The following is a 13029-nucleotide window of genomic DNA, read 5'->3' as shown; positions in this document are numbered from 1 at the left end:
CTGTGAAGAGGGTCCCATTCTGGAGGCTGGCGGCAGGAATCCGCCATTGCGGTGCTATAACTGCGGAAAGCCCGCGAGCTGACTGCCACTAAAAAGATCTGGTAGCCCTGGCCCGTAGCCCGTATTATCCCCATACGCCAAGGTTGCGGGTTCGAGCCCGGTCAGGGCACATGCAAGAATCAACCAATAAGTGCATGAATAAGTGGAACAACAACAAATCGATGTTTTTCTTTCTGTCTCTGTCTCTCTCTCCTTCTCCCTCCTTCTCCTTCAAATCAATTTAAAAAACAACAAAGAGCCCGCAGCCGCGGAGAGCCGGCCGCGGAAGCGAGGCGCGGAGAGGAATTTCGGGCCTCGGCGGCCGCCGTAGGAGCCGCGCTCCGTCTCCCTGGTAACAGCAGGAAGCCGCGGGAGGTTTACCGACTGTGCGGCCCCGGGCGGCGCGGGTTGTGCCCGGCGCGGCGCGGAATCCGGGAACGGTCCGCGGCCGGAGGGTGCAGGTGATGCGGGGGGCGGAGGGAGGGAGGGAGTGGGGTGTGAGGACAGCAAGAGGGGTGTGGCCCGGCTCAGGCTGGGGCCTGCTAGGGAAGTGCCGCCCTCGAGTCCCCATCCCCGCCGTCCGGCCCCGGGGCCGTGGCTGGGCCCGTTTTCCCAAACGGAAGGTGGGAGGAAGGGAGCGGGCACCCCAGTCCAGTGGCCCCTCTCAGCCTCTGAGGCGCGGGACTTTCTCTCCTTTGCAGCTCCTGAACTGACTGGCGCTGTCCTGCCCCATGGACGTGAGTCCTAGGCCCCTTAACCCCCTCAGCGCCCTAAACGCACCCTGACTTTGCCCGCCTTCAGGCCGGACTGAAGAGGGGGCCCTTTACTCAGCCTAAACCCCTCCAGCTCAGGACGAGCGCTCTGAGAAAGAATGCCAGGGATGGGGACTTCCCACAGGAGGGCGCTTTCCACTCTTCCAGACGAGATGAAGGGTTTGCCAAGTAACCAGGAGGAAAGGCCTTGCGGGCAGAGGGAACCGTGTGGGTGGAGACCGGGGGGTGAGAGAGAGGGCAGGGCATTGGGGGACTGCTGAGATTTGTGTGTGGCTGCAGTGGAGGGAGGGGGAGGGAGGTGGGGCTAGCCCGGGCCTTTGCCTCTGAGATAACTTTGGACTGAGTCACTGAGAGCCGTTGGTGGATTGTAAGGAAGGGAGGAATGCACAGGGACAGCTGGGGTGGAAAGGGGCAAAACTGCAGCTTGGAAGACAGTTAAGGGGCAGTAATGTTGGCTGAGGGATGGTAAAGAATCCAAGACAATAGATCCATTTGGGGAGACATTCTGAAAGGAAGTTCAGTGAGTCTTGGTGAAGTATAGAATGACCAACAAACCCTTCATGGTGCTGAAATGGGAATGACGGGGGAAAGGCAGGTTTGGGGAGGGAGCAAGAGAGTGTAGTCCTCTCGACTCTCTCTGCACCATCTGGTGGCTGCTCCTGTTTTCCAGCCACCTCAGTGTCCCTCCTGGTATGTCTGTGTTCCTGCAGCCCCTCCTACCTCCTTGTCACCCTTCCTCCTGTGCTCATTCAGGCCTCCTCTAGCCCTTGGAATCCCACCCCGGCTCCTGTCAGCAGTCCTTCCCTGCTGCTCCCCATCCCTGGCATCGTCTTCATCGCTGTGGGCATCTATTTGTTGCTGCTAGGCCTAGTGCTGCTGACTAGGCATTGCCTGCTGGTGAGGAGCCTCGTGGGGGCTGAAGGGTGGGCTCTGGAAGAGGAACTCAGTTAATCTGTGCCCTCATCTGCAGGCCCTTACTCTGAGGCTCCTTTGCTATTTATTCCCCCAATCTGTCCCTTCTGTGTGACCAGAGAGTTCCTCCTCTGCCGTCTCCTGCTGAACCTTCTCCTGCCCCTTTCCCCAAAACCATAGCTTGGCTATCCCTACCTGCCACCTGGCCCAGACCCTGAGCCCTGCCATCTCCTAGGCCCAAGGTTGCTGCACTGATTGCAGCTTCCCCTGTCAGGAGCAAGGTGCATCCAGGCCCCAGGACTGTTGCTGGACCTGTGCAGAAGCCTGCGACTTCCCTTTGCCTAGCCCAGCTCACTATCTGGATGCCTGCTGCCCCCAGCCCACCGAAGCTGTGAGTTCTCACACTCCTCTACCTCCTTGAGCCCTGATCTAGGAATTATCTATGCATTCATTTGTTTTCAACATTTATTATTCAGCACAATTCCAGGTACTGGGTCAGGTAGAAACAGCCAAAAACAACATAAACAACACATCAAATAATTTCTAGTGATAAAACCTGCTCAGAAAAAACAAAACGGCGTCAGCTGGAGAAAAGTGACGTGTGTAACATGTAGGGCATACAGTCACTTCTGAAAATGGTAGTTAAAAGAAAAAACAGAGCCTCTCACAGAGCTCATTCTGTTCATTGAGTGAATACTATGCCCCATTATTATTTTCTCAACAACCCTGGGAGCTGTGTATTTAAAAAAACCTGTATATATTTTTTCTGATCACAAAAAGCATTAATTACAAAGTGTGCATGTAGAAACATATAGAAAATACAAGGCGCTTTATAAACCAGCCTCTAACCAAGGTTGCTATGTGTTGTGTATGACCCTCATATACTAATCTACAGTACTATCACTGCTGTATTTTGCTATTATTTGATAAAAATGAGTCATAATCACATATACTATATCATCACAACTGCTACTTACCCTTTTTAACTTTTCCTCACACCTTGGCCAGGTATCTATGCCTGCACATGTAGATAGGTAAGTATTTGTACCCTCCTTTGGCAGGGGAATAAGTTGGCTTAGGGAAGTTTAGCCACTTTTCCAATATCCCACAGTAGCCTTGCATAGCAAATTGTGTTAGAGACCTCAAGGCGCAGCCTGGCTCGAAGAGGACAGGCCATTTTTGCATTTGTGGGTTTAAAGATGTTCAGTGTAATCGACCACCTTCCTAGGCACTAGTTATTTTGGACACAGAGATTTAGACAGTAAAACTCCTGCCCTTGAGGTGGTAACTGTACCGTGGAGGGAAGAGTGAGAATAGAACGCCAAGCTGATGCATAACTTGGACTGACTGGTTGGTGCATTCAAGTCTCTGTCCTTCAGTTTCCTTAGGAACAGTAACAATCACAAGTATTACAAAGCTCTCGCCTCCTTCACAGCTGTCGAAAGTGAAGCTTACAACCCTGGCCATTTTGGCTCAGTGGTTAGAGTGTCGTCCTGTGGACTGAAGGGTCCCGCGTTTGATTCCCCACGAGGGCATATACCTCGGCTGCAGACTCGACCCCCAGCCCTGGTTGGGGCATCTGTGGGAGGCAACCAATCGATGTGTCTCTCTCACATCGATGTTTCTCTCCCCCCTTCCACTCTCTCTGAAAAAAAGCAATGGGGCAAAAATATCCTCTGGTGAGGATTAAAACAATAAAGTAAAGTTTAAAAAAAGAAGCTTACAGAGGCTTAAGTGACTGGGCCAGGACAAAAACCCAGGTGTCTCTTCCCAAGCATCTAATTCACGCATTATTCACTTAACCCAAGATTTATGGAGTCATTGTAGAGGCACTGGGCTGGGCCCTGGGGGCTCAGTGGAAACAAGACAGACATGGCCCCAGCCCTCACAGGGCTTACATTCCAGGGAAGGACACAGAGAAATAAGTAGGCAACTATAATAGTGTGAGAAACGATGTGATACAGTGCAGTGGTTAGTTTTCAGCCCTGTCTGTGATCAGAAGCGGATATCAGAAAAGTCTAGGATTGGATTGGAGTGTGTGAATTTTTAACAAGTTCTCACATGATCCTGCCCTATGCCAGGGTAAAGAACTACTGCTGTGACAAAGACAGCTTCCTTTACTGAGTGCTCACTACTCACCAGGCATCGTGCTTCGTTCTTTCCACTGACTCCTCGCAATGTCCTTAAGAAGTGGGTTTAGAAATGAGGAAACGGAGGCTCAAAACATGAATCAGCCAAACCTGGGGCTGAACTAGATTCAAAGTTGGGCCTGAGCTCTAACCAGTAAAGATGGCTGGCCTTCACAGAATCAAAGCAAAAGAAATCAAAGGAAAAACTGCAGAGCCTAGGGAAACACAAGGGTTAACAGTCTTGTGGAGTTCTTGTTTAATGTACTTAAACAGCAGATTCCTTCCAGAATCCGCCTGGCGGCCTGTGAGAGTTGAGAAATCCATTACTCAGTTATTAATGACTGGATCCAGTGGACAGAGCCAGGAAACACTTTTAATACCCTCTTCTGTGAAGTGAGGGCGGGGGAGCCTCTCTCAGCCACCAGTATTGTGCACAGCATGACAGTGTGGTCCTCCAAAATCCCACAGAGTTGACTTCACCCCTAGACTGGGACCCCTCAGAGACCCCCCAAACCACACCCTCATCAAACACAATGAAACCACTTTGTTCTCTTTCCCTTCCACCATGACACTTCTAGCCTCTTCCTTGAGAGCCAATTCTCTTGGCAGGAGCTCCAGCCCAATTCAGCTCCATCTGGAAACACAAGGTCCCTTCCCCTCACTGGAGCCCCTAGTGACATCTGATCTCACCAGTCATCTGACACCGCACCCCGAAACCTCAGCTGTTCAAAAGGTCATTCTCCTAATCCTGGCTTGGCCAGTGTCTGATCTGTGCAACTGTGACTGTCACTAGCTCTGCCTTAGGACTTAAGATGCCAATTTTCTGTCACACATCTTGGGTGTGTCCCACCCAGCCACTTGGCCTGACTCTAATGCGTGAAGCAGTCTCAGATCATCTCTGTCCCAGGACAGGAGAGGAGTGGGTTGGAGTAGGCTGTTCTCCCTTCCTGTCTCCAAGGACATGCTGCTCCTATTCCCCAAGAGACAGACCTTCTGTTTCCCCTGGGAACTGAGAAGCCTTCTTCTTTCTTTGCCTACTGAGGGGAAAATGTGCTCTGGTTTATGCATTCATTCAACATACACAGTTGAGCATGATAGCTCAATGGAGACATGAGATGATTAGTCCCTGCCTTTGCAAACCCAGAAGGAAGCTGTTATTCCTGGCCTTGGGAGGCAGTGGGATCTAAAGATTAGAAGCAGGCATGCCAGGCTGTCCCAGCAGCATTCCCTAGTTGTATTCCTTTAGGCCAGGGATAGGGAACCTTCTTTCTGCCAAGGGCCGTTTGGATATTTATAACATCATTCACGGGCCATACAAAATTATCAACTTAAAAATTAGCTATGAAAAAGGTTCCTAGATTTATTGAATTTCAAGTCCTGCCTGAGGTTGCCTTGGCAGGGCCAGACCAAATGATTTTGCAGCATATATGGCGTGCAGGCTGGACGTTCCCCACCCCTGCTTTAGGCAATCATTCCCCTCTATGAGCCTCCATTTCCTCTTCGGTAAAGAGACCCTACTCAAGGTTCTGATAATTAAAAGAGATATAACTTTTTGAGACATTAAAACTTTTTTAAATATGCAAATTACCATTTAAAAAATATATATATTGATTTCAGAGAGAGGAAGGGGGGGAGAGAGAAAGAGAGAGAGGAACATCAATGATGAGAGAGTTGTCCTTGATCGGCTGCCTCTTGCACACCCCCGACCAGGGATCCAGCCCGCAACCCGGGCATGTGCCCTGACCGGGAATCGAACCTTCGATCTCCTGGATCCTAGGTCGATGGTCAACCACTGAGCCGCGCCTGGCAGGGCACACAAATTACCATTTTTAAAAGAAATTAGAAAGATTTAAAAAACTAATTCCTGAATAGTCTGTGCCTTGCACAGAGTAGGTCCTCAGAAATGGTGAATGAGATTCTGCAGTTTGGTCTCAAGGCAGGGAAGAAATCCACAAAACCAACAAGTTATTTTCATCATGGACAGAAAACCTGTGTGTGACTTTCTCAATTGCACCAGCCACAAAAATGTAATAGAACCATCTTTGAGCTGAACTGGGACACCTGAATTCTAGCGCGAGACCAGGGCCAGTAGCTCTTTGGTCCTCAGTCTCCTTGCCTATAAAATGGGGAGAAAGAGAGAACCCCTTGAATAATTTCTTCCAGCTCCTGAACTCAGTTGTTTGGAACATTGCCTCCTTGCTGATTTCTCAACGGCACAGGGATTTGTTTGTCCCCAGGAATAGTGGATGGTACTCTCTGTTCCACTGGGCAAATGGACTTCCCAGGCCTCACTGTTTCCTTCTCCCGAGAGGGGAACAGCTTCAGGCTCTGGTCCCCGTTCCTCTGCCTACCTCCCTCACTCCTTTCTCCTCTCCCCTAGGGTTGGGCCCCTCGATGCCCTCGTTGCTGCCCACTCTGCGACTGTGCCTGTGCGTGCCAACTTCCTGACTGCCAGAGCCTCAACTGCCTCTGCTTTGAGATCAAGCTCCGATGAGGACCCAGAGTCCCTGCCCTTTGGGGAGCGGCCAGCCCCCGGGGCTCACATACCCTCTTCCCTGAGGAGCCTCAGGCCACTGGAACCACAAATGGGCTGCCTGGCTCACTGGCCTGGGAACCAGCAGTGGAGAACTTGGCTCTCAGCAGAGCAAGACTCAGAGAACCATTGGCCGGCTAGACTGCAGCCCCTTCATAGGGCCAAAAGAAAGAGGGGCTAGTGCTCTGGCAGGTGCACCTGCCCTCTTCCCCTCCCCAAGCAAACTCACGTTGAAGGGGAGGGTGGGGACACTGCTACCCACAGACAGCATTATGTGAGGAACTTGGACCTTAAGGATCAGGATATAGGGTACCCTAGCATACCCAGGCCGTGGGCTCTTGGTTATTTTGAGGTGTGAGTGTAGCACCTGCATCTGCTCTCTCTCTAAAGAAATGGGCTCCAGAGAATCCTAGCAGCTCCCATCAGAGCCCAGTCATGGGAGGGGGATCAGAGGAGGCAGGGAGGGCCACATGATCTGAGTCCCCTTTTGCCTTCTTGCTCCACAGATCTCTGTCCAGATTTTTTTATTTTTTGAGGGCACCAGTCTGGATTTCCAAGGAAGAAATTTCCTCTGAAGTACCGGTAAGTGGGCAGGGGCCATTCCCACACCCTCAAAATAGGACAGGCCTACAGCTCACTGCCCCCCTTTCCTCACTTTAGGCCCCAGGCTGGCCTGAATGTCAGGAGCTTCAGGTTTCCCTAAATATAGGTCCCTGCCAGGGGATCTGTGGGGAGAAAAGAGCAGGGGTCACTGGAGAAGGTTGGGAACATTGGTTGGGGGAGGGCAGGAGCTGCTTATAACCCAGCCCGGTGCTGCCTGGCTCACTCGCTGCTGACCAGGCTCTGCCCGCTTCTTCGGCCTCCTGCAGGTGGGCGCCGGCAGGATGGAACTGGGGTGGGGCAGGGGGGAGACCTAGGATGGGGGGCTCGGCATGTATCTGAGGCTGACCAGTGTAGGACGGATTTTATTCTGGAGTGAGATGTCAGGTCCCCGGGAGAAGTTTTACAGGGGCTCAGACTTGTTTGGGCCGAGGGGGGCCGACCACTTTCCTCGTGGGTCGGCTTTGCGTGGTGGCCGGGGCTTCAGGCGGGTCGGTGCCGGCCCCAGGCGGCGCTCAGGCGAGGCTGGCGCAGAGGCGGCCTCAGTAGCCTGACTGGCATGATGGGGCGGGGACGAGGCGGGCACACCCGCCCCGGCAGGTCGCCCGGAGCCGCTGCCTCCTCGCCTCGCCCCCTGCCAGGCGGCTGCCTTCTGGCGTCCACTCGCCGCCGTTTCCTCCTGGGCGAGTGGCACAGGGAGGGGCGGCCCCCGCTCCAGAGCCCCCGAGGCCCGCCCGCGGGCGAGGCGGCCACACGCCCGAGCTCCGGATGCCGCGTCTGCGCAGGCCCGAAGCTGGCGCGGGGCCGGGCCCGGGAGGGAGGCTGAGCTCGGCTTCTCCGGCTCCTGCACCGCGCCCCCACCACCCACCCCCTCCCCGTCCCCTCGATGACCCAAACCGGCTGAGTCACGGCGCCCAGAGCGCCCAGGCAGGGGGGAGAGGGAGAGGGAGGGCCGGGACCGCGGGATGTGGCCCGAGTCACGTCCGAGGAGGATGGGGGGGGGGGGCCGTGCTCTCGCTGGTTTGCCACCGCCCAAGAGCCGCCTCCGGGCTTTACCTTTGGGGGCGGCCGCTCCCACAGTTCCTCGCTTGCAATTGGACGCCTGGGTGCTTCCAGCCCCAGCAAAAGAAAAAACCCCAGCGGAGGGTGGAGCGGTGCCCTTATAAGGCCCGGCACCACCTCCCTCCCCTCCCCCCCCGTGCCGCCCACTCGGGAGCTAAATAGGCTGCGTTCCTCTCGGAATGCGCGCAGAACCTGGGTAGTAGTGACGACTCCCGCGTTCGCTCCCCGAGCCTACTCGCCAGCCCACAGCCCTCCACCGCTGCACCGCCAAACCGTCCCTCCCCCGTGCCAGGTGAGCGCTCTTCGCCACGTGCGGAGGTCAGGGACCACGGAGGGACCCTGGGGGCCGTCGCGGGGCTGTCAGAGGCCGCCGCACCCACTCCTCCACCACCATGACCACCACACACACGCAAGCTCCCAGCCCGGGCTCCCCAGCCCTCTCCAGCTGGAGCTCCCTCGGTTTCCTGCGCAATGCCGCGGCTCTGCGCGCTGAGTCATGGCGGGGGAGGAAGCAGGACGTGATGAAGGGCCATTCCTCCTCCCTTTTCTTGCCGGGACCCCTGGTGCAAAGGATTATGGCCCCTTTGCCTCTGCAGGGATCCTAAGAGGCAGCGAGGGGTGGGGGCCAGCTCATATTCTGCTTCAGGGTCCCCGAAAGCGGGTGGTTGGCCCCTGCCCTGGGAGACAGGCACCCCTGGCGAGGAGGGGCAACCGCTAGCAGCGCCTGTTGCCCTATTAACACTTTCCCTGTCTTTTCTTATCGGGTGACCTTGATTCTGAGCCTGGAACAGCTGCAGCCCCGCGAGCAAACAGGAGCGTTTTTCAGGGGAAGGGGTGGGGCGCTGGCCTCTCCTCCACACTCTTACCCTGCATGAGCAGTGAGATGGGCAAAACTCACCCCTTTCCTCCGCCTGGGCTGGGCTCCCTCTGCTGCCCTTTCCTAGGCTTCTGATTTCCTCCTACCGTTTTCTCAACACCCTTTTCCTAATGCCCTCTCCCACCCTGGGGGGAGAAACCTGACCTTGGGATGTCCTTGAGGCCTTCCCAGGGACTGGGATCTTGGATGGATTGGAAGGAACACCCTGTGGCAGTCAGAAGATCTGGGTTCTAATCTCAGATCTGGCCCTTGGGTTGCTGTGTGACTTGAATTACAGACCTTTCCCTTCTCTGGGTCCTTTTAGATGAGGGAACAGTTGGGCCCTCTGCCTTATGCACGACCTCAAAATTCTAAAATACTGCGGTTCGATTTTGCTTCTAGGCAAGGTGACCCCATGGCAAGGCGCAAGCCAGAAGGGTCCAGCTTCTACATGAGCCACCTGTCCATGGCTCTGGCCTATTCCTTTACCCCAGATGCCAGTATGCAACCCCATCCTCAGCTGGGCAACACCCAGCAACAAACACAGTTAGGAAAGGTACAGGAGGCAGGCCTAGTATAGGGAAGTTGGGTGTAGGGGAGAGCTGTGGTCAGGAAGTGCCCCAAGACCTGGGTGTGGGGCAGGGGAGGTAGGGAACCTATGCCCTGACCTCCAGGCAAGTGGCTCTGCTCATTGGGAGACCACTGGAAGACCAGCTAACCAGTGCTCCCCCATCTGTCTCCTTTGCCCAGGAACTGACTGGCACAATGCCGTACCAATACCCAGCGCTGACCCCGGAGCAAAAGAAGGAGCTGTCTGACATTGCTCACCGCATTGTGGCTCCGGGCAAGGGCATCCTGGCTGCAGATGAGTCCACTGGTACGGGCAGGATACAGTGGGAGGAGGGCCCAGGGTTGGGGGGACAGGCTGATCCCCTTATGACAATGTGCTACTCCTTTCCAGGGAGCATTGCCAAGCGGCTGCAGTCCATTGGCACTGAGAACACCGAGGAGAACCGGCGTTTCTACCGCCAGCTGCTGCTGACTGCCGATGACCGAGTGAATCCCTGCATTGGGGGTGTCATCCTCTTCCATGAGACGCTCTATCAGAAGACAGATGATGGGCGTCCCTTCCCCCAAGTTATCAAATCCAAGGGTGGTGTTGTGGGCATCAAGGTGAGGAGGCTGGGCCTCAGGATGAAAGATCTGAAATGAGTCTGGGGAAAAGAAATCCAAAGTAATAGGCTGGGGGGTAACATTGGGCTGGGAGCCTGGAGATTTGGGTGGAGTCAAGCCCAGGTCACATGTAAGGAAAGCTAGAAACTGTGGGCCCTGCTTGGCAGTTTTAATCCTCAGAGTTCTAAGAGCAAGGCATTACCCATCATTGTACAGATGAAAACCCCAAACACCTCAAGGCAGTGAAGTGTTTTGCTCACAGAGTTAGGAAGTAGTAGGTTCCCAGGCTCTCTGTTAAATACTATCCTCATGTATCCTGCCTCATAGGATCAGATACTGTAACTAAGTGAAAACATTGCAGACCAGGAGATAGCACCTGAAATTAGGTAAAGTTGGGGGCAGAGTAGGGCTCTGGAGAAGAGGGTAGTAGGAATTGCTTACTCGTCTTATAGTGTGGTCCAACCCCAACAGGTGGACAAGGGCGTGGTGCCCCTGGCAGGAACAAATGGCGAGACTACTACCCAAGGTGAGAACTGTTTGGCTTCCTGCCCTGTCGACCAACCCACCTGGGTTGGTGCCCTTCTAAGTGCCCAGGGTGAGTGGGAGCCACTTGCCCCCTCTGCCATGCTCTGACTTCTCATCCCCTCCCCAGGGCTGGATGGGCTGTCTGAGCGCTGTGCCCAGTACAAGAAGGATGGAGCTGACTTTGCCAAGTGGCGGTGTGTGCTGAAGATTGGGGAACACACCCCCTCAGCCCTTGCCATCATGGAAAATGCCAATGTTCTGGCTCGTTATGCCAGCATCTGCCAGCAGGTGGGCCTGCATGCCCCCAACAGTCTGGCTCCCACCTCATTTGGTTCCAGTGTTGGCTAGCCTGCCACCCATCTGCCAAGATATCTACTTCCCCCAAGGCAGCTGTTCCAGGTCCTCATCAGTCATCAGGCTTGAGCCCGTGGAGGACACTGGAGGGCTTGTGTGGGTGGATCTGAGGAGATCCTGTCTGCTACAACCTTGCAGAGCTGAGGGCTCTGAAGCCATGGAGATAAGACCTTGGCTAGTGGTTGTGGAGAGCTATAGGTAGGGCTCCAGTTTAGGAGGCCTCATAGCTACTCTGTCCCTCACCCCACAGAATGGCATCGTGCCCATTGTGGAGCCTGAGATCCTCCCTGATGGGGACCACGACTTGAAGCGCTGTCAGTATGTAACTGAAAAGGTCGGTTGCCTGCTTGCCTGGGCAGTGTGGTGGGCTAGGCAGCTAGGCCAAGGGCCCTGGGGCTGACTCCGGTCCCCCCCACCCCACTTTGGACCTGCCCTACTCTAGGTCCTGGCTGCTGTCTACAAGGCTCTGAGTGACCACCACATCTACCTGGAAGGCACCTTGCTGAAGCCCAATATGGTCACCCCAGGCCATGCCTGTACCCAGAAATTTTCTAATGAGGAGATTGCCATGGCAACTGTCACTGCCCTGCGCCGCACAGTGCCCCCTGCTGTCCCTGGTGAGGCCCATACTCTCATCTTGCCCTCTGGGAGGTAGACAAATTGTACCCACAATCTTTATACCCATTGGTCTGATTTCCAGGTCAGCTTCTAGGAACTCTAACAGTTCCCTGGGTCTCTGACTACAATCCCTCTCCCCATTTTACCCTTTGTTTTACAGGGATCACCTTCCTATCTGGAGGTCAGAGTGAGGAGGAGGCATCCATCAACCTCAATGCAATCAACAAGTGCCCCCTGCTAAAGCCATGGGCCCTGACCTTCTCCTATGGCCGAGCCCTACAGGCCTCTGCTCTGAAGGCCTGGGGTGGGAAGAAGGAGAACCTGAAGGCTGCCCAGGAGGAATACATCAAGCGAGCACTGGTGAGGATGGAGCAGGGGGTGGGCAGTGCCGGGGTAGATGGGACTTTGAGAACAGACCTTCTTACTCTGGCTCCTCTCCCCTCAGGCCAACAGCCTCGCCTGCCAAGGAAAGTACACCCCAAGCGGTCAGGCTGGGGCTGCAGCCAGCCAGTCCCTCTTCATCTCTAACCATGCCTACTAAGCAGAGGTGATCTAAGGCTGCCCCATCAACACTCCAGGCCCTGCCCACTCCCCTACTCACTCTTGAAGAAGAGGCCTCATCCGGGGCTCTAGGCTGCTCTTTCCCAGCACTCTTGCCTCCCTTGTGACATTGGTGCATGGTGTTGTCTGTGTGTGCCAACTCCAATGCCGTTTCCAGCCCACTGCCAATAAACAACTATTTAAGGGGGAGTTTCTTGTCCATGTCTATAGTGTCTGGGTCAGGGGCGGGCCTGGGGAGAGTCCAGGAGAGCAGTTTTATGTTTTTCTTTCTTGGGTAGGAAAAAGGTGAAGGGGTGGGGTAGGACTTTCCTGTTTTGTCTTATATTTGTCCAAGGCTTCAAGAGGAGAGTTTGTGAAATTTTCTACCAACCACCAGGGGCTCTTTCCCCTTCTACCAGCAGCATCAGATAAGGCTTATAGTTGGGGAGTGTGTGTATAACTGCTAGTTGTAGAAAGCTGCAGGCTCAGCCTCACTTTTAGGCCTACAGCTCAAGGGTACAGAAGGCCCCTGTGACAAAAACAGCCACTGACCACAGCCAAGATTTCCTGAGTCTGTGAGCCAGGCAACATGATAAGTGTTCTGTATGAGTATGTGTTATTCCCAATTTATGCTTAAGGCTTTATTGCTGGAGATCACACTGTTTCTTGGTGGTAATAAGACCATTAATGCATATCTCCTTAATCTACACTGTTGAGCATGTCCATTTTCCCATCTTAATAAGAAATGGGATTAGAACTGGCTTCTTAGTCTTCTTGGATTGTGGAACCCCTCGAAGAACCTGGAATCCTCTCCAACACCTCAACAATGCAGACACACACAGAACTCTAGGTGCTGCGTTCCATGAAGCCAGAATGAGGGCCCTGCACTTACCCCTATGTCATGCCTTGAACCCT

General features: G+C 54.4%; 2 protein-coding genes across 4 annotated transcripts; both read left to right on the top strand.

Moving 5' to 3' along the window:
- Positions 1–411: 411 nt before the first annotated feature.
- LOC148093585 (uncharacterized) lies at positions 412–6347 on the top strand. The gene is made up of 5 exons (XM_087815783.1): positions 412–500; positions 741–776; positions 1566–1709; positions 1960–2115; positions 6234–6347. The coding sequence occupies exons 2-5, from the start codon at positions 771–773 to the stop codon at positions 6345–6347; spliced, it is 420 nt and encodes a 139-aa protein (XP_087671909.1). The 5' UTR covers positions 412–500; positions 741–770.
- A 538-nt stretch (positions 6348–6885) lies between these two features.
- Positions 6886–12315, top strand: ALDOA (aldolase, fructose-bisphosphate A). Of its 3 annotated transcripts, none has more exons than XM_016218591.2 (9): positions 6886–6968; positions 9655–9781; positions 9866–10077; positions 10549–10603; positions 10730–10890; positions 11207–11290; positions 11399–11573; positions 11735–11934; positions 12020–12315. In XM_016218591.2, exons 2-9 carry the CDS (start codon positions 9670–9672, stop codon positions 12113–12115), a joined length of 1095 nt encoding a protein of 364 aa, XP_016074077.1. In that variant the 5' UTR covers positions 6886–6968; positions 9655–9669; the 3' UTR covers positions 12116–12315. The 3 variants fall into 3 exon arrangements, with proteins under 3 accessions (XP_016074077.1, XP_016074078.1, XP_016074076.1); XM_016218592.2 differs by lacking the exon at positions 6886–6968 and adding an exon at positions 8235–8340; XM_016218590.2 differs by lacking the exon at positions 6886–6968 and adding an exon at positions 9307–9460.
- The last annotated feature ends 714 nt before the right edge of the window (positions 12316–13029 follow it).

Source organism: Miniopterus natalensis, chromosome 3 (genome assembly GCF_054644295.1).
Source record: "Miniopterus natalensis isolate mMinNat1 chromosome 3, mMinNat1.hap1, whole genome shotgun sequence".
Lineage (NCBI taxonomy): Eukaryota > Metazoa > Chordata > Mammalia > Chiroptera > Miniopteridae > Miniopterus > Miniopterus natalensis.
Note: the sequence above shows the minus strand (reverse complement) of the source record. Positions and strands in the feature narration are given on the sequence as shown.